At 40.0% G+C, this 22,294-nt stretch overlaps 1 protein-coding gene across 2 annotated transcripts in view; it reads right to left on the bottom strand.

Moving 5' to 3' along the window:
* adarb2 (adenosine deaminase RNA specific B2 (inactive)) overlaps positions 1 to 22,294 on the bottom strand; it is a 396,595-nt gene that overhangs the window by 118,192 nt on the left and 256,109 nt on the right. For both annotated transcript variants that reach the window (XM_062984187.1, XM_008112320.3), the window contains one exon: positions 20,518 to 21,413. In XM_062984187.1, the coding sequence (XP_062840257.1) occupies positions 20,518 to 21,413 (896 nt within the window). The remainder of the gene's footprint in view (positions 1 to 20,517; positions 21,414 to 22,294) is intronic.

Below are 22,294 nucleotides of genomic sequence, written 5' to 3'. Positions count from 1 at the left end.
GGGCCTGCCTAATCTCCCTGGGGAGCGAGTTCCACAGCCGGGGGGCCACGGCGGAGAAGGCCCTCTCCCTCGTCCCCACCAACCGCAACTGCGAAGTTTCTGGTTCAATTAGAAGAGCAACATTCTTGCAGACAGTCATTTCTCTCACACCAGAAGTGACTTGCAGTTTCTCAAGTTGCTCCTGACATAAAAAAAACATACAAAAACATAAAAAACCAACAACCCCACAGTAAACAATCCTAGATTATACTATATTTAGGGGGAAAGTGCTAATATATTACCCAGTAGAGTAGCTATGTGTTGGATTGCATGGTCAGAGAGTTTCAAATGCATTCATTTTCAAACTTTTTTTAAATAAAAAAGCTTAGATCTTTAAATAGCTTTTTCTTAGATCATAACATTTTTTTCCTCCTGAAAAGTCAAATATGGAGCATTAAGGGTATAATTACCATTTTAATTATAACTCAATCATCCTACCCACTTTGCATAGAAATTAAAACTTTTTATGTCAGGATTCTGAGTACACAGAAATGATCAGGAGCAATTAATGTCAAGGATTTTACAGTATATATGAACTTTACTTTAGCACTTTTAATTTTCAGCTTCATCCAGGATTCATTTATATTTATATCTTTGCTTGTGAGTGTGTGAGAGTATGCACATCTTTTATATTTTAAAAAAATGAACTTTCTGCACCACAAATATTTTTACAGCTTTGGGGTGTTAGTATATCACAGAGACACACCTTCTTTGTAATGCACTGTCATTTTCCCTCTTGTGAAATGTACCATTATAGGTAAAGTAAAAGTAAAGTTTCCCCCCTGACATTAAGTCTAGTCAGACAAGACTCTGGGGTTTGGTGCTCATCTCCATTTCTAAGCCGAAGAGCCGGCGTTATCCGTAGACACCTCCAAGGTCATGTGGCCACTGGCATGACTGCATGGAGTGCTGTTACCTTCCTACCAGAGTGGTACCTATTGATCTACTCACATTTACATGTTTTCGAACTGCTAGGTTGGCAGAAGCTGGGGCTAACAGCAGGAGCTCACCCCACTCCCTGAATTTGAACCACTGATCTTTTGATCAGTAAGTTCAGCAGCTCAGTGTTTTAATTCGCTTCGCCACCGAGGGCTCCTACTATTGTAGGTACTGACATGAATTAAAAATGTTACAAAATTTAGCCCCTACAGAAGTGCATCAGTGCACCAATGGAAGTGGAACAATACAGTGTCAAAATGTCAATCAGGTGTAGCCAGATGATCGTGGATGTAACACCTTGAAATTGAGGCACTGCAATTGATAGTGCAAATTTATTTATTATACATCCATATCTGTGTTCAACCGGCCCTGGAACAGGGGTGAGTGGTCTCACTCTCCTTAAGATTAGATTTGGAGTTGAGACCCTCTGAATGGATCTGGCAAAAATGTGACCACATAAATTGTTGAGCCTCCTTAGGAATTATCAATCAGAAGTGTACTAAATGAGTAGGCAGTAAGAAATGTGAAAATAGTACCTGCTGTTCTTGGGCCCTGTCAGGAATAACCAAGGCTGTTTGCAATTGTCCTTATGCACATTTATCTGGAAATATGCTACACTGAACACATGGAGGGCACTTCTAAGTAGACACTTTTCTTTCAAGGGTCCTCATAAGTGAGGATGTTTCAATGAAAATGGGTGGGAAGAGGAATTTGCCCCCTTTCTGGAAATATCTGAAAGCATGCAAAATGAATAACCAACTGGGTTGTTGTATGTCTTTCGGGCTGTGTGGCCATGTTCCAGAAGTATTCTCTCCTGACGTTTTGCCCACATCTATGGCAGGCATCCTCAGAATTTGTGAGGTATGGTTGTGAGGAGGTACCTCACAACCTCTGAGGATGCCTGCCATAGATGTGGGCGAAATGTCAGGAGAGAATACTTCTGGAACATGGCCACACAGCCCGAAAGACATACAACAACCCTGTGATCCCGGCCATGAAAGCCTTCGACAACACAACGAATAACCAACTGCCTGCCAGTGTTGAGTCTTTCCATATAAAAAACAATTCCAGGTCCCTGTTGAGCCCCATCTCAAACGTGGTGAAATGTGTATATTTATGGCATTATTTATTTATTTATTTATTTTATGCATTTATATCCTGCCCTTCTCACCCCGAAGGGGACTCAGCGCGGTTTACAAATTAAATTTACATACAATATTATATTATTAGCATAGCACAATACTGGCAATGAATTACCATATTGTACTATATCTATATACTGTAATATTATTAATATTATCTGGATTATCCAACCCATTTTTGTAGTCAATGTTTTCAATACATCGTGATATTTTGGTGCTAAATTCGTAAATACAGAACTACTTTTTCTGTCAAACTTTTTGTATAACATGATGTTTTGGTGCTTAAATTTGTAAAATCATAACCTAATTTGATGTTTAATAGGCTTTTCATTAATCTCTCCTTATTATCCAATATATTCGCTTATCCAACGTTCTGCCGGCCCGTTTATGTTGGATAAGTGAGACTTTACTGTATATTGATAATCTTATATTATCTGCTTAGAACTGGATTATATGAGGCCCCTTCTAAACAGCTGTATGTATGCACACTGAAGTGGATTATATGGTAGTGTGGAGTCAAGATAATCCAGTGCAAAGCAGATAATATAAGATTATAAATGGGTAATATAGCTGTGTGGAAGGGCCTTGAGTCTAAACTGCCATATAATCCAGTGCAAATTAGATAATCTGTGGAAGAGGCCTGAGGCTTAAGTCTGCCTATCCCCTGGGCTGAGTTGGTTGCTAGGAGATTAGCCTTCTAAATGGCAGCAATTGGATAAAAACAAATATTCCTTTCCCTCTAATTAGGACTTTATTTTTCTTTTCTTTTTGTTGTATCAACCTAGAGGCGTGGATGATGGGTTGTGTTGTTAAATTTCGAGGTTGGGGGGGGGGGGCTGTAGTTTTGTTGTTTTGTTGGTCGCTGTGATCACTCATTTATATATATAGATAATTAATATTACTATATTGTATTATTAGTATTATATTGTATTACAAAATAATATTATTAATATTATATGCATATACAATATATTATAATATTATATATTATTTTAAATTATATTATATTTATATTGCAACATTGGATATTGTTCAGCTTAGAAAAAAGAGGGCAAGATGGTAGGTTTCAAAAATCATGGAGGTTAGGAAGAAGCTTTTGTTTGTATAAAACCTGAGCCTAGGACCATTCACTGAAGTTGAAATGGAGATTCAGGATTTTCTTTTAAAAAGTACTTCATACAACACAGTTAGTACGTCTCACAACATGACTGCTTTGAGCTGACCATCAGTGGACTGACCACCAGAAAGATAAATAATCATTGCTCTCCTTCCTTGTTCTTTGAAAACCGACCCCAGCAGAGGAACGTTAGAAAATGTACAACCTCAGAATATTTTCAGTTCTTTGTATCAGGAGTGCTGCTATCTTTAGATATGCGCTGGATATAAAGCACATGTGGAGCACCTCTGCTCATAAAAATAAACAGAATGGTTGTTTAGAAAACAGGTTTATTGTTAGAGATACTGCTGATGTTCAATCTTATCTAGTTCTAAGACAAATATCAGACACTTATTTTGCTCAGATTCTTATCTGAGCAACAACACATCTCTTGGTGATACCAGGATGCTGCCCTTTCAGTAGTGAAAGTGCAACTTCCAGATAGTTGCAGCGAGTGATGCTCAAAAAACCTGTCATGGAATCTGGCAAAAACAGATTTTTCTTATTCTGAAAGAGAGGCAGCCCAATAGGTCTAGATTACCTTGTTTCCCCTATCCTAGAGGTTTATGGAACTATTTATGCATATGCTTGCAGAAAACATTGCATTATTTTTGAAAATGATAGATGATCTTAAAAGAAATGTAAATAAAAGGGGAGAAGAGCCTCGTTTTTGTTTGCACATGTATATGTAAATGGCTTGCTTTAGTATAACTTGCAGAAAAAATGTATCTTATTTTACATATAAATTTCTGTTTTAAAATCTGCTTAACACCCCCCCCCCCAAACAGTGTTCTGTGGATAACAGAGTGGGGAAAAACACCTGCAAATTGGATAGTGTTTGATTCATATACCACGAGTTCCAGCAAGTCTTAGAATTTGGGAGTTTTCAGTGGGAAGATTGAACACCCTAGAAATTACATGCCTCAGAGCTCTTTGTATCTCATGTGCCATGAAGCATGCCAGGAAAGGAAGGGATGGATGGCTTGTTTGGGCTTTGAGGGACTAGGATAGGCGATATACCGTGCTTTAAACATGTCATCGATTGTGTGGCAAAGCCCAAATTTCTAACTGAGCTTAGGAAATATCAAATTATCTTTCAGCTGTGCATGTGTGCTTGTCATACCTCTTCTAGAGAAGCCAGCCTAAAGACCCAGGGTCCTCAGTTGCACCACTGGACAGAGGTAATATAAAATGGGATTAGCTCTCCTCTTGCTCTGTGTATATGGCCTGAAGGAGCAAACTCATCTTACAGCTTCCAGAAGAAATGCTGAGACCACAGTTGAAATAGGGGACTCCTTGGAAATAAGAGACTCAAGTAGAAGATGCTTGAACAAAGAGCCAGTGCAGGACTTTCTGCAGGGAAACTCTAGGATGGTTTGGCCATGGCCAATTCAACCATAAAAGCTCAGTCAAGTTGGTGAGAGAAATATCATTCCTGAGTGCCAGATTCCGCCTGGTATCATGTGACCCTTGTTATGTCCAATGTGCTAGTGCACTATATTTTGAATTTGGGCTACTGGAATATTTCAAATTTGCCTTTTGGAATATTTCTACCAGTTGCTATTTTGAAGTAGACTGATTAGACCAGTGGTTCTCAACCTGTGGGTCCCCAGGTGTTTTGGCCTACAACTCCCAGAAATCCCAGCCAGTTTACCAGCTGTTAGGATTTCTGGGAGTTGAAGGCCAAAACATCTGGGGACTCACAGGTTGAGAACCACTGGATTAGACTCTGGATTGTTATTTGACTCTGGATCCTTCTCATCTGGCCTGGTAGAACTCTTTTTTGATCCTGAACCTCAGATTGGACTATTCTTGAATGTTTGTTATAGATTTTGGAATATGTTTTATGGCACCTTCCTGTCTGGAAAGAAGACAGATGGGATTAATTCCAAATAGAGTTCAAGAGAGTTTGCTTATAGCTGAATCTACATCCTGGAGTCCTATCTTGGTGAAGCCAGCATTTTGGAGTGATACTCATCTGAAACACTCTTAGCTATTTCCCTAAGAAATGAAGAAATGAGATATGGAAGACTAATAGTATTAATTACTAAAATATATTACACAACTATTTCATCTTTTCTTCCATAACAGTATTTTGTGTGGAAGGAAAACATGGAATTATGACATCTGGAGCCACTGGAAAGTTCTGCAGGTTTGAATCTGAATTTGGGAGAAAGGTGAGCTATACATCAAATAAATAAATAAACTCATTCTGTGAATGAAAAATAAAAGTATCTTCTGGAAGTACTACTCATTTGGGGAAAGTGTGGATCTTTCTGTGCTTTCTTCTTAGCAAGTATACACTTCGGGTAACAGTTGATGGAAGTTCAGGTAATGTTCCCTAGAGTTGTCTTCTGATACGCCATATGTCTTTGGGGAGAGCAGCACAGACATCTGTTAAACACTTATTTTGAAAACCTTTTAAAAAAATTCAATAGGCATTCAATATAATAATTTGCTGAATTTGCTGTCTACTGGATACCATGCAGCTGTGGACAAGTATACATAGGGACCACCAAACGCAGCGCCCAAACAAGAGTCAAAGAACATGAAAGGCACTGCAGAGTAATTCAACCAGAGAAATCAGCCATAGCAGAGCACTTGATGAACCAGTCTGGACACAGGATATTATTTGAGAACACAGAAATGCTGGACCATTCCAACAACTATCATGTCAGACTACACGGAGAAGCCATTGAAATCCACAAGCATGTGGACAACTTCAACACAAAGGAAGAAACCATGAAAATGAACGAAATCTGGCTACCAGTATTACAAAACTCTAAAATCAAAACAGTAGATGGGAACCAACACTCTGAGGGCAGAGAACAGCTAATGACTGAACAAAGGATGCCCCCAGGCAAGAGACAAAAACCTTTACAATGCTAATTAGGGTGATTAACTGAAACATTAATGCTGGCTTCCCAGTGACAAAGGACTCTTGCCACACCCTGGACTCTACACAGATATATATTCTTTCCTTTCCTTATTTAGTTTATCCATACTTCACAACCTCTGAGGATGCCTGTCATAGATGTGGGTGAAACGTCAGGAGAGAATACTTCTGGAACATGGCCACACAGCCCGAAAGACATACAACAACCCAATTTGCTGAATTGTTTTTAAAATGTTTTTATCTGCATTTGTTTTTGATCGTGCCTTTTAGTTCTGGGACAAAAATAGGGACGAACTCAAACACATCAAATGGGGACCTAATTTTTACATCATGGCATGTTCAATTAAGAACTTATCTGATGAAAAATGAGTTGCTTCTGCTTCCATGCAAACCATTTTCATATAGGGGAAAAAAGCATATATCTTCGTGTTTGGTACATGGGGTGGCGAAATGCAAGAAGAAATTATAACAAATTTAGAACTTGATTGATAATGAGGATCTGGGCAAGCCCTGACTTCCTGATTTTGGAGAGATAGGGAAAACTCCTACGAAGGCTGATTGTGAGGCTGGCAGATGGCCATCCATTAAAGCTGGTAGTTCTGAGAGATAGTCACCTCTGCTTCTTCTTATTGAGCCAATTCTCCCTCCTGCTTTATGGTTGTATGACAAATTAGCCTGGAGAGAAACCAGTAACTCTCATGTTCCTGTCCAGGAAATATCCCCAGTGGATCATGTCCTCTCTGTCAAGGCCTGGCTTTCTTCCCATTCCAGAATGGCATCTTTCAGGAGGCAAAAAAATAATAAAAAGTGAGGGGGGGGGGGAAGGCATTCATAACCAAAGAAAAATGACCACCGAGGCCAATAAGAGCCTCACATTCCCTTCCTGTAATGCTTCCAATTTAATAACTGTCTTCAGGAGACAGAGTTTCTCACAATGAGTTATTTAGTCACTATGCCATCTAGGGTATCGCTGACATTCTGAAGGGAGCATCTACGCGATGATTTGCTGTCAGTCTCTTGTATGCTTTAAGTCAATTCATTTTCTCCTTCTAACAGGGGGAGATAATGCTGTGATAGAAAGCAAAAGATAGATGATAAAAACAATTCTTTAAAAGGGGAAAAAGGAATCAGACACAAGAGGTTTGGCTGGGGGGGGGGGGGGATGACAGAATGCTCCTTTCTTTTGTTCAAAGTAGTGCAATAAACTATCTCTGGAGTGAAATACAGTTCATAGGAGTAGTATCAGAATATGTGTTACAGTAGTCCCTACATGATGCTGAACACTTTGAACGTGGGTGATTTATGCCACTAGATTCGTATTTCCCTGTCAAGATTACAATACTGCATGCTCATATTGGAACTAATATGAACATTATTAAAATGGGTAGAAACCACAAGTGATTGGCAGTTAGGGCTTCCAATTTAAATATTACACATCTGTCCCAAATTATATTTTTTACTTCTTTTTCTATTTCCTATTATTAAATTTTGTTCTGCCATCCCTTTCAGCAGCTGAAGCCGACACATGCCTAGTTATTATTTAGTTCATTCTACATTTTCTATGCCATCATTTATTCCTTTATATTATATACCACTTATCTCCCAAACTAAGGCTGAAGATGGGTCGCAATAGAATTGACTATGAAAGGTAAAGAAAAAAAAAGGGAAAATCATAGCAACAGAGAAACTTCCACACAGGTGAATAAAATCCCACATTATCTGCTTTGAACTGGGTTATATAGCAGTGTGGACTCAGATAACCCAATTCAAAGCAGATATTGTGGGTTATTCTGCCTTGATATTCTGAATTTTATGGTTGTGTGGAAGGGCCCAGAGTTAAGTAAACGATAATATAAAAGCATAATGGAATGAAAATGAAATTAGAATGAATTTCAAAGCATATCAGTTAAAAATGAACAGCATTTCTTGATACTGAATCATAAGTTCCAAGAAAGTGCTACTTTCTTTAGCGACCAATCAATTGCCCAAAGCTCATTACAATACACTACTGTTTATTTATTAGTGATATCCCTATGCCCCACCCCCCACCATATCTGGGGTGATCAACAACAGTAAAGCATAAAATTGCAATATATGCGCAATTCCAAACATAAAACTACAACACATGCACATATATTCTCTTTTTTGCTCAAAACAAGCCTGAGGATTGGCTGGTATATCAGATTGCAACCTGTCAAAGGACATCTATTCAGTATTGTAGCAAATTGAACTGTACCAAATCTAGCACTCAGTTGTAGATAGATAGTTAATGATTGTCTTGGGAAGCTAGGCTGCACTTGGACCATTCAGCTAGATCTCACTTTCAATGGAAATGGAGTGAGGGAAGGAAAAGAACACGTATCATCAGTAGGCCCCGCCAAGGCTGCTCAACTCTAATGCACACAGATAACTTCTGTTTAAATTTTTACAGTGAAATATCTATGGTGAAGTCTATTCCTCAAGTTTCTACAGTGGTAGGGATATGTTGTAGACCACATCTTGGGAACATTTTTTTTGGCTTTTTCTCACTCCAGCTCCCCTTCCCAAATGAATTTAACATTGAACTTATGGACACTGCACATTTTAGGAAGTATAGGTTCAGTATTCATTATACATTATGGTTGGGAACAGTGTTTGGGATGTCGAAATATGTGTATTTGCATATAGTTAAATTATAAAATATCTTGGTTTTTTTGTATGTGTCAGGAGCTACCTGAGAAATTGCAGGTTACTTCTGATGTGAGAGAATTGGCCGTCCTTGCAGATGTTATTCAGGGGACGCCCGGATGTTTTGATGTTTTTACCATCCTTGTGGGAGGCTTCTCTCATGTCCCCGTGTGGAGTTGGAGCTGATAGAGAGAGCTCATTTCCGCTCTCCCTGGGTTGGATTTACACTGGCAACCTTTAGGTTAACAATCCAATTTTCAAGTCATCAGTCCTGCCAGCACAAGGGTTTAACCCACTGCGCCACTGGGGGCTCCTATCCTATAGGACGCACATTAAACACAAAATTCATTTTTGTTCCATATACACTTTATACACATCACCTGAAGATAATTTTACAGTATTTTAAAATAAAATTGTGCATGAAACTTTGAGCCACCAGAAAGCTAAGGTCTCATTATCTCACTCATCCATGTGGGCATTTTCAGAATTTGGAGCATTTCCGTTTCAGAATTTTGGATAAGGGATGGACCATGTGGTGCCTGCCTTCTTGACATTATATATTTAGCTAATTAATTCACTTGTAACTGAATCTCATGGGAGTCACCCAGACATATACACAAGGTGCATGCTGTATGCACGTAGTTGCGATAGAAAACCAAGAGGTGTGTAAAAACGTGCATCTTGCTTTGGGAATTGACACATTTGCAGACTTAGAAGAAACAAAATGTACACAAACAATACACGTAGTTTAAAGTGAGAATGACTAAACTGAACATGATTGGGAAAACATATGTTTTAGTCAAGTGTATAGATTAGATACATTATACAAATAAATGCAATAAGTAAAAATTGCAATAAAAGCCCATAAAAGTTCAGTATGGCAAGAAAATATTTCACAACTCAATACAAAACAAGGATGAGGAGAAATGGAAGGTGGAATTGAAAGAAACTCAGCAAAAGTGAGTCCAAGATATTTCACCTTCCCTAGTATGCACAGTCTATTTTATGTTTCAATAGACTCGGAAGACCTTTGTGACTTTGTAAAAGTTCTACCTCCTATGAAGCATGAGCTATTCCTCACTGAAAAGATATTCCCATACCTCATGGCAACTTTATAGAACACGAAATTCTCTTCCAGAAAAGCGCTCTCCTTGACTATACTTTCATAGTCTACAGAGGATTACCTATGTCAGACAAAGTTATATGATTGTCTTTAGTGCTGCTAGGAATTACTTTCACGATGTTCCAGCTCATTACATCCAGCCTTCATCAGCTATTTTCCAACTGCAGTAACCTTTGTGATACAGGTGTTGTACATCTCTGTTCTATTGATTTCACTTTTGCAGCTACACGCACTGCTCACGTAAGGAGAGTGTACAGTCAGAGAGGAAACCGTAAAAGAGCAAGTTGTTTGGCAACTAGGAAAACACAGAAGAAAGCTTAACGTAATCAGAGCAAATGTTGTGGAACTCATTCCAACGTATAGCCCAAGCTGTATTTTGAATCTGCCACAGAATCTTGGAAGAATAGATTTGACGCATAGCAAGGAATAGATCAGCCAAAGTAATCATTCCAGAAGCAGCTATAACAAACCAAAAGGCGATAAAGTTGAACAGTTGCAAAGTAGAGACGGGAAGGTTCACTCCAGAAAAAGTCAGTTATCTTTAGTGCTGAAATCAATGCCATATGTTGGTTGTAACTTTCAGCTAGTTAAAGTAAATTTATTTAACTGGAACTGAAGCAGGGCCTGGGCCCATGTATTGCATTGGTTGGTACCAGAACTGAACCTTTTTATATAGTAGGAAGAAAGTATCACAATGGGCCAACTGCCTGAGTAATGCTTGATTGGCTCTGAATGGCTGAAGACGTGAGTGCTGATAGTTCAGCTTCAGCTCTTGTGCCACCTTAGCCCAGTATGGTTCCACAACTATCTTCAGATGTAGCCATGGCAAAACATGAGGCACAGAACTATCCCAGAAACCTTGAATTCTTTCAGGGCCCTCTTATATTGCACAGAGTATTTCAGATATCACAGCATCCATCTCTTTGCAGGCATTGAAATTTCCACTGAGGAGCTTCTGGGGTTCCTCACAAGCCTTCATATTTAGAGTACATGGACATAATCAGGGAAAATATGTCCAGGTTTCATTAAACAAAATTCCCATCTTTCATTCATTGCTATATCTGTTCCAATGTCTGTATTCCTAGAACTATGAATTTGATTTACAGCCCAGAAATTTCATCTTCCAGAATCCACATGCTATTGTAGCCAGGTACCATGATGGCAGCAGGATTCTGGGAAGTATAGTCCAAAGCAATAGCTTTTCCAAACTCCTAAAACCAAATAAAAAACCTATAGAGCATTCCACCTTCCAACATCAACAGTATCTTTGAATTCCTCCAATAAGTCTGAGCACAGCAGAACAAGTGTTTAATTTACTCAGATCAATTTCAGTCAAAGGCAGACAAGAAGCCTCCCTGTGTCTCGCCTTTGCAATGTTTCCTTTCTTCTTTGCTGATCAATCTGGTGCCATTGCTGTTTTATCTAGTGAACCTGTCACTATTGCATGCTTACTTAATTGATCCCTTTTATTCAGGTAGGTCATCTCTGATAGCTGGGCACCACATTTGTACGCTGGCAATGCTCCTGCTTCATTCTGACTTATTTTAATAACCGCGCTCCCTCAGGCATTGCTTCACTCACGATGGTGCTCTGCTTTATAGTCCGCCTTGTTTCCTGGCTTTTCCAAAACATGAAAAGAGATTGGCTATTATGTCTTAGCCTACGCAGATCGTCAATCCATAGCTGCTTCAAAAAGAAGCTGCAGGGAAGCATGTATAAGGCTTTTTTTTTAAAAGATTGAATGTACAACCTTTTCTATTTTTTCCCCATTCCACATTAGAGAAGATTTCAAAACAGTAACATCAAAGATAAGTAAATCTGAAAGATATTTTACTGAAATGCCCTAACTTTTTTGAAAAAATGAAGGCACCAAATTTAGAGAGGCGAATGTATGAACTTAGTTTTGTCATTCTCGCTCTTTTTAAAAAAATGAGTCAAGGAAATGATATAATGTTACTGCACCATCATATTTACCTATTTATTAATCCATCCGTTTGAGAAATGCACATGCACATTTAAAAATGATGTTTACAATAGTCTCCGCTTTTTAAGATACATACTATCTTTAATTTACTAATTTCCAGAATCACCTCATATTCATTTTCTCTATTATATCTTTATGACCCCATTGGAGCACTGGCATTTGATTTATGGATTTTAAAAATAAATCTACTTTCAAATCTATTTTCAAATTCAGAGGGCACAAATATTCCTCAGTAGTTACTGTATCAGAAAGAAAGGAAGCAATTGCTTTTTGCAAGAAGTAATGTAGAAAACTAGAGAGGATCCAGGGGATTGTCATAGCCTTGAACCTCAATAGGTTCAGTCATGGTTTCAGAGACTTGGAACCCACTAAATGGTGCTCCTCCCATGAATGGCGAGAATGGTCTCTTGCAGGTTGGTTCTGCTCTGTTTCTACTCCTCCTGTTGCATTTTAGCTACAATATTGTGGTTTGATATGGTATGGGAGGAGGTCTATGGGGGTGAGAATATGATTTACCACACTGGGTGACACCAACCCTAGTGATGCTACTAGTTGGAGAACAGAAGACTGAGGACCTCATCACATTGAAGTCCAAAAAGAAGGTAACAGTGGGGGGATTCGTCAGGCAGCACGGCAAATCTGATGGGCAGTGAGGAAAACTGTCACCCTGTGTGTGGCTGTTTTCCCCATATCACATGGGGGAAAGTGTCACCTCCTGGCTTCCCTCCACACTTTGCTGGAAAAGAGAACACAGGAAGCCTCCCATGTTCTCCTTGCCTCTTGTTTGGACACATTCCCATGTTCTCAGGGCTCCATCCTAGGACGCTTCCAGGACAGAGCCCTGCCAGAAGTAGCTCTGTGTCATATAATAGGCTCCAGCAGGCTGCATCTTCGCAGCATCCTGGAAGCATCCTAGGATGGGGAAAGGGTAAATGTGATGAGGTCTGAGAGATAACCTGATAACCATTCTTAAATATCAGATGGGATGACAAGTAGAAGATGGGGTGAGCTTGTTTCCTGCTGCGCCAGAGATTAGAATGAAAACTGAAAAATTTTGATGTCAAGAAAGGACATTCCACCTAAAGTTAGGAAGAACCTTTTTTATGGCTATTTGACCATCTACCTCATCAGACAGGATAATTTTAGCATCGTAGGATGCTTTCACCTCATCTGGGAAACGGAGACTGACAATGGACATCACATGACATTATGTGACATCCGGCCTCTGTCCCACTCACAATCAGGGTGAAAACATTGCTGGACGCTTCCACCCCAACATGGGAGGCTTCCCATGATGTGTTGGCTCCAATGATGCCAGCACTGGGTCTCCCCAAGAGGGCAACACTTTCCCAATGTGATGGGAAAAGCATCACGGAGAGGGAGCTGTGCATGGGCAACAGATTCACCTCACTGCTTCCTTCTTCCTTGCAGAAGCCCGGAAAAGCAGGATGCTTGGCCTGGGCTTTCTGTTGAGGTCCAGGGTAATAGACTGACTCAGAAGTTAGTAGAGTCTCTATCTTTCAGTAGAAGGTGGATGGACATTTTAAAGGAGTGTTTTAGTTTTGTGTTCATGCATGGCAGAGGACAAAACTAGATGATGCTTATGGTTCCTTCCAACTCTATGATTTTAAAATATGCAAAGTTCACCACCTTTGAGGCAGTCTTCTGTGCTAATCCAAAATCTATATATTCAGTTCACATTGGATGTGGCTGGGCATCTATTTTCAGTTTCATTTCTGTTTTATTAATGCAAAGTACGGAAAATCCTTGTGCTTTACACTAATTCAAAACTACTTGTTAATTGCATCTTCTAGTAGTAAAGTTGATAAAGTGAAAACTGGATAAGATCTTTGTACCTTTAATGGTTGTGTAGAAGAGGGAATTTCAGCAGGTGTTGCTTGCCCTGCATCCAGGAAAGAACCAATATCTGCTGGAATTCTGTCTTTGATACAGCCATTAAATTAGTTTCCATTCTGGTATTTCTGTCCAGTAGTGAAAATTTACTTCCTTTCCCATTTTTAGGGGGAAGCAGGTTGGCACAGGGACAGGAAAAATGGGCCACATGCAGTTCACAGGTCAGCCCTGCTTTTATATAATAATGTAGTTGGATTTTCTGTCTTTCTTACATGTTAGTCTAACTTGAATGCAATACATGAAAGTGCTTTGGAAGGGCCAACAAAGAGAGTCTTCAGAAACTAGGTGGAATTCAAAGGCCCTTTATTAACTGCTGTACATGACAGTGAAGAACCAAAGAGAGACACTGGCACACTTCCCTGGCTAGCTATTTAAACACTCCTAGCGTTCTGCTATCGTTTCTTTTACAACCTTTTTTTTTTTGCCTTTCTTCCTGCAAACGGGTGGAAAAGTATCCTGTAAGATTCGTCAGGTGTGCCACAAGAGGGAGTCAAAACTCAGCAGTCGCTCCATATCGACCTGCTGCTGTGGCATTCTGGAGAGGAAAGGCTGTTAGAATAAATTTAAAGCTTCCTCAATGTGAACTGAATACCAGCAGTAAATAGAGAATGCAATTTGGGGACGGATGCCAGCAAGCTGCCTAGTTCAAGCAGCGGAGTTCCACTCGGGACCCAGCCAGAGAGAGGCGCATTCACACTACAGGTTTGCGTCATAACGGTCCTGCTTGGAGGGACAGGATGTTCTTAGCCAGGGCAAAAGCAGATCATAATGAAGCCTCATAAACACTTGGTGGATCTGAGTCCAAGAGGAAGTGGCAGCTTTTAATGAGGGCTGGCAGGATGTTGAAGCGTGGCTCGCACTTTCTTGCCGAGCTGGACAAAAGCAATAGAGGAGTCTCTGATGGTTGGAAAGTGGCTGCTTTAAAAGGCATCTTTATGAGATGATGACTCTGGCCTGAGACGCTGAGCTTTCATCTAATAAATAGCCTCACTCCTTTGCAGGAGATATAATGTTCCTGAACAAACCTCTCTCATGATAATGCCTCAGAGCAGTCATAATTCACTGCCCAGTCAGTGGACAAATCCTTACCATTGGCTCCCAGGAGAAGAGAAGAGAGGCTGGTGGAAATAAGTAACCAGCAGCAACATTGTCAGCAGCCTTAGTGAGTCTCACTGTCTTTGTAATAACACAACAGTATTTTAAAATGAAGAAATCAGACCTCACCATTAGGCATAATAAGGCAGCTCACCTCAAGCAGCAGGTTTTGAGTGTATTTAGGAATTACAAACTGTTAGTTATTGTATTTATTATGGCTGCAATTTCACTGCTATGAGAACAGAGAAGTACTTATTACCTAGTGTGCTGTTGGCATGCTGCCGGGATAGATTCCCATGGAGCCACATGATGCAGGGCTACATCTGGCAGGGTGCCACTGGGCTCCGTCTTTATAGTGTGCCAGCATTGTGTGAAGAGAGAGCCTGAGGGGACAGGTAACTACCAGTCCACTCATTGATGAAGCCAGGGAAACATCGTGGGGAGGCAGCCCACGAACAACCATGGTAAGGGAACGAAACTGGTCGTTGCCCCACGGTTTCCCTTGCTGTTCCCAGGCTTCTTGACCTCCATGGCTTCTTGACCTCTATGCCTTTGGAATATTTTTTAACTTACGGTGCCAAAACAACTTGATTGGTCTAGGATGCAACATAGTTCCTTGACATACGGTGCATCTACATTGTAAAATTAAGGCAGTTTGATACACTTTAACTGCCATGGCTCAATGCAATGGAATCAAGGGATTTGTAATTTTACATGGTCTTAATGCTGATGCCTCATCAAATGACAAGATCCACAACTCTATAGCATTGAGCCATGGGAATTAGCATGGTGTCAAATTGAATTAATTCCACAGTGTAGATGCATCCCTAGATGGTGGGGGTACCAATTGCTGCCCTTCCACAGGCAGGGAAATATCTTAGGATGGTCCTGTGTAAACCTAACAGTGTTTAAAGCAAAATATTCCCCACTCAAACAAACTGAGGACCTCATCACATTGAGGTCCAATTTGTGGGCAATAACAGGGGGTTTCCCCAGACAGTGTGGCAAACGTAGTGGGCAGCAGGGGAAACCATTCCCCATTAGCTTTCATCACCCACATCACCTTCTTGCCCATCCGATGGGAGGAAGCGTCGACACCCACTTCCCTCCGCATGAAACTTGGTTTAGTATGACCACAACTTCAGAGCACTTGTGTTGAAATCTAAGATAGTCATGTCTCTTGAATTTTGTGTCATGTAATTTTATTTCCAATAATGTGATTCTGATTCATTTATATAATGAACATTTTTTCTATGCTAAAGCATAGATTTATATACTATCTGAAAATAATAAATACCAATCAAAGAAAGGCAAGGCTGCTGTCTCTGTTGAGTATCATGAAGCAAAACACATTGTCAAGGAGTCAAAGGTCTACTTTCATTTGGAGGAAGAAGTTTTCATAAGAAAGGACATGGCACATGTAAAGATCTTTATAGAGCAATGAAATGGAATATACAGGATGAATGCTTGCTCGGCAAATAGCACTCCAGGCTGCAGTGTTTCGTTGCAGACTTCCCTTGTACTGCTTATTAATGACAATCTCCCACAAATCAGTACAACAAACAGTGTTTTTAGAGGCTATTGTACGGTGCCAACAATACACACAGAGATCTACTGCCTTTTCCGGTATAAATGATGAAAGTATTTCAGTATGGAGTTTAACATATGGTTTGAACCTCCCTCATTCATATGAAATTGCTAGAATAGGTTGTAAACTCTGACATATTTTACAGAGTCAGCAGTTTAAGCCTCACACTTTGAAAATGAAAAAGGTTTAATTACTGGTGATAGAAGCACATTAACAAACAAAGGAACAGTTTCATTGATTTCTTTATAGAGCTCTGGGATTGCTTAATTTTTACATCCTGGTTAATGGAAACTAGAATGTATGTTTCTTTTAATTAAAATTCACCAAATACAAATCTCTAGCTTAGCGCAGCTCTATAGAATGGGAGTGGGATTTCTTAAAAGGGTGACTGACAGTGCAGTCCTAGACAAATCTATTCTGGAATAACCTAGATTAAGACTAATGGGGTTTACTTTCAGGTTATTTATTTATTTATTTGCAACATTTATATTCCACCTTTCTCACCCCAAAGGGGACTCAGGGCGGCTTACACGAGTGGCATTATTCCATGCCTGAACAACAACAGTTAAAAGCGATTAAACAACAATTTAAAACAACATATATAAACATTAGACGAAATTGCATTGGATCTATTAGGTCCAATGCCAGATAATCCGATAATCATATTCATAAATCCAAAGCCAATTCCAACTGTATTACACAGATAATTATGCTGGGCCAAATGCTCTCTTCACATGTTGCTGCCACACTGTAAGGACGGATCCCTAGTGTGCTGCTGGCATGCTGCCAGTTTTCATTTGTTTGCGAAATGAGAGGAGGGAAGGGGCTGATCTAATCCCACTAGAGAGGGGGTTCCACAGTAAAGGGGCCACCACTGAGTAGGCCCTGTCTCTTGTTCCCACCAATCGCACCTGCGAAGGTGGTGGGACTGAGAGCAGAGCCTCCCTAGAAGATCTTAACCTCTGTGATGGTTCATAGAGGGAGATGCGTTCGGACAGGTACGTTGGGCCACGGCCATTCAGGGCATTATAGACCAAAGCCACTTGTGCTTGGTAGCAAACTGGTAGCCAGTGGAGCTGGCACAACAGGTAAGAGCATAGTGAGCACTTCTATCACTGATTCATTATAAGCCTGGCATAACATATGAAAGATAACAAGGTACACAGGCAGGTTTGGCAATGATCCTATATAACTCTTACCACGAGACTCAGACAATTATGCATGAAGATGTTAAACAATTATTACAGCAAAGGGGTTCTTCCTAATGTTTCTGTGGCATATTCTTTGTTGTAATTTCAATCCATTGATTTGGGTTGTAGTCTTGCTTCATTATTGCCAGGTGCTATTGGCTGATGTCTCCCAGCTGTCCTAAAGCAAGCTTATCACTTTGATTATTGGCTAAGTTCATCTCTTCCTCTCAGTTGCTTTTTTCCTAACCTTTCTCTTGAGTCTTCAGATTTTTTTTAAAAAAAATGTTTTCTCCACTGATTTCATCTATTCCTCACACTCATTCTATGGATTGCCTAGGATGACCCATACTGTTTTGCAATCTAGCTGAAAAAAATATCTTTCTGTATGAATGACTGAAACTGCTTTCAGGATATATCAAGAGGAAGGTTTAATTAGAGAATCTCCAATTTTACTCCCTCCACCTTAACCACCTTTTCACAACTCTTCTTTGGAATTTAAATAAGCCTTTACAAATTGGATCTCTAGAATTAATTAACTTCATCTGTAGAACTTTGTCTTAATCATTGCATAGAGTTTTACCCATACAGTCAGCTTCTAAGAACTACTGAGAACCAGAGACTGGATTTAGCTTCCTAAACAAAGAAGGACCTAGTAGTACTGTGCACCACCTCCTTCCTTGGGTCTGTATAATCCAGAAATAATGCATTATAAATCACAATGACTTTTGCGATCAGTGAGGGCACAATGAATAGTTCTTTTCATAGTATATTAAAGTTCAGACTGAAAACTAAAGCAGACACACTGCTCCATTGACACAAAACCACTGGGGCTACTTTTGCATGTAATAATAAGCAGAATTTACTTGTTGCTTTTTCCTGTTCCTTTGTGGGGGCTGAAATGAACACTTTGATGGGATTAAAGCAATTGGAGATGTTTGACAATTAAATCTGTAAAATACATCCACATTTCTTTAAAAATTGATAGAACTTGAGATTTAAAAAAATTGAAATGTGGGAGTTAGTGAAAATGATTAGTTCATCCATGCTGTTTTCAAAACTGTTTGAAAAGTCTATGTGTGGAACATGTTTCATTTCCCTGTTCAACTCCACACATTTGCTTCACAAGCTTTGATCTCTGTAGCAAGAATAAAACAGTATGAAGAAGCATAACTTATTTATTACGAGATACACTGGCAGTACACAAACATGTAATTCCATGACATGCACAACACAGTGAAAGGGGGGAAAACTTATAAAGGCGACTGAACTCTAAGGCAGCCCAACTGCTTCAATGATTTGAGAATAAGATTAAAAAAGAAGAAAAAGCTGTGCCTTAACATCATATTAGGTGAAGGTGAGCTGACTGGAGATGCCAGAATGACCACCATCAAAATTACCACAAGCAACAACAATTGTAATCATGGTTTGGAAGGTATTCTCTCGGAAGTATGAATTCTAGTTTCCCTCTAGATATGTAGTAAGCAATGAGTGCCAACAGCAATCAATAAGAACCTGAAAACAAATGAAGACCTCAGATAAAAAGCTCATGTACTTACTTAGATAACCTGGAGAAAGTTGGAAAATTGAGAGAAGGCACTGTGAGCAAGAGGGCATCAGTACTCCAACCCACATCAAGATGACTCTATGGTCTAATGCCAACAACAAAATGCAGGGCTAATAAATGTATATACGTACATCATTCAAATAATGACTCCTTTTGAATCATTATTTTGGAAAACATCCAATTCCTTGAAACTTAAGAATATTATCCAGATGTGAGGACAGAAAATTCTTTAGCTTGGAATTCTCTATGATTGTGGAACCAAAACATTTCCCCTTTCTTATATGCTTAGGTCTCCATCAGGAGTGGGGACTGCTCAGCCTTCTAGCTCTTATGGAAATACAACTCTTAGCATTCCTCATTATTGGCAATGCTAGCTAGGCTTTCAGAAACTGAAATTCAACCATTTCTGGAGGGCTGAGTGCTCCCACAGTTTGTCTAAATGAGCACAATAAGCAGCAAGACACCAAACAAGTATTTCTTCATCTCTCAGTCATATGTTTGAGAACCTTTAAGCTTTGAAAGAAGCAGAATTGTCCAGAGAGAAGATACTGGGAGAAATAAAAAACACATATTGTGAACCATGGATTGTTTCAAAGCAATAAGAAAAAGCAATAAAGACATTCCACCACTTGTTACTTATTGTTTCTCCTTTAAAAGCAGATGTATTCTGACTTATGACCTCATTCAATGGGCAAAATTGCCTGTCCTATGACACTTGGACTTCAGTTGAGGCACGGAGCCCGTTGACTCCCACCACACGATGTCAGTCTACTTCCGACAGGGCTCCGTGCCTCAACTGAAGTCCAAGTGTGGTAAGAGGCTGCTTCGGCAACACGGGAGACTTAGAAAATGGGATGGGGTGAGGGGCAAGGCGGGTGATGTGGGGTATGGGTTCCCCACAGTGGACCCCACAGAATTCTGGCCTCAACGTGATGAGGTCCTTAGACATCTTTGCATTCACTACATGTGGATGACAAACTTTTCTTTATATGTTTGTTCTCAGCTGCCTCTTTTGGAAAGAAATCAATATAATGGCTCTTAGTGATGAAATAAGGGAAGTACAGTATCTGTAAAGGAAATGGCTTTTGCTGAAGTGTAGCACGCTATACTATGAGGAAGGTGTTCTGATAAAGACACAGCTTGCAGCTAAGACACAACAAATCACATTAATCTGAAAAAAAATTCCTTCAGCTTGGTGGTGGCCAGCTTAGAGCTCTCACCTGTGGCAAATGATTACATTTACTCCTGCTGGGAATGCGACTGGGCAGCCGAATGTTAAAGAGGGCCTGCAGTGCAGCCTGTGCTGCTTGACCTTTAGCCAGCTTCTTGCTACGTCCCGAGCCTTCAAATGTTCTCCCATCCACTCTCACAGCCATCACAAAACTCTTGATGTGCTGCTTCTCCACAGTCTCCGAAAGGCAGACGTACCTCAGTCCTGAACGCAACTCATTGAGTAACACCACTGGGTTCTTTTCACTCTCAGCGGTGCGCTTGTTTTGCTTAGTGTGGCCCGATAAGTCCAACGTGTGGCAGAATAGCCTTCCGTGCCGATAAGCCGTAGAAAGCAGTTCATTATTAACTGGGTTGTAGACTGAGAAGTCTTTACTGTGCGTAGACGGTTCAAACTCCTTGAACAGAGTGTCTGGAAAGTCTGCCTGATCTGATGTAAAGTCTGTGGAAGGGTTGAAACAATTCCCCATGGCAAAGTGAGCTTGGCATGCATTAGGGAACTGAATGAAAGACTTGAGGGCCAGTTCTGCCGCTCTCATTTTGGCCTTCTTTTTTGTTGGTCCAGTGCCTTCAAATGTAAGTCCATTTACTTCCACAGCGACTGCAAACACTGGAGCATGGACTGGGCCTGTTTGGGAAACCATTTTGTATTGTAAGCCTGGTTTAAGTTCATGAAGCTGGACCAGAGCATTCTTTGGCGTTACTGACCACGAGACTTTCTTCCAGATGAGTTGGAGTTTGCAGAAATGGCCACTGTTGCCTTCCTCCAGAGGCCGCTTCCTTTTGATCCTGGATGCTCCTACCCTTGACCTTTCATTGGAGGTAATGGGATGGTCTTCTAAATTGCCTATATTCCGGTTCTCCTTCACTTCTGCACTGCTGGTACCTGTTTGAAAAGGAACGAAAAATGTAAACTCACCAATATTATTGATGCCATAGTGAAATCTAAACTCAATAGCAGGAGAAACAAATTTCATCAATATTTTGTGAAATGAAAACCTTCACTTGTGAGCATTGATAATTTCCACTCTTCACTGTTTTTTTTTAAATTCAAAAAATAAAACAAACTACAAAACAAATGGGCAAAACTCCAGAAGACTAATAAGAATATTTCTGGAGAAACTGATAGAGAAATAATGTTTCTTCTCATGATACTTGAAAGGCATTCATTCAAGTTGAATGGGGAAAAATTCAGGATAGACCAAAGGAAGTACTTTGTCACAGAGTACATATCTAAACTGTGGATTTGCTATAACAGGATCTACATTATGGCCAGTGATCTAGATCAGTACTTCTCAAAGGGTGGTCCTTGGACAAGTACTAGTCCCTTGGCCATGGCCTGCCAGTCCCTGGAAGGTTTCCAGCACTGATACAGTGTTGCTTCCTGGAAAGAAATAATTATAGTCCTCTACATCAGATGGCTTTAGAAGGAAGTTAGAAAAACTTAAGGAACCCCTTTGTTATGATAGCTATAGAATTATCTCCATGAAAAATAACCTATATATTACTTCTTGGGTAAAGCCAAATGTAATGTAGCATCAGCTTCCTGGGGAAAAGAGTGTGAGAGGACCCATTGTGAATTTCCTATAGGTATCTGACTACTAGTCTAGACTAGGTTGATCTTGGTTTTCATTTAAGGACCTTTTCTATATTCTTGCATACACTTTTTAAATATGACACACCAGTCATTTAAAATTATGATGAATGAAGGCTAACACACTGTCCATCTCACCACACTTACTCTGAACGTACTGCCTTTGAATCTCC

The sequence above is a fragment of the Anolis carolinensis genome, chromosome 6 (assembly GCF_035594765.1).
Source record: "Anolis carolinensis isolate JA03-04 chromosome 6, rAnoCar3.1.pri, whole genome shotgun sequence".
Lineage (NCBI taxonomy): Eukaryota > Metazoa > Chordata > Lepidosauria > Squamata > Dactyloidae > Anolis > Anolis carolinensis.
The sequence above is the reverse complement of the archived record's forward strand: the minus strand, read 5'-3'. Positions and strand labels throughout refer to the sequence as shown.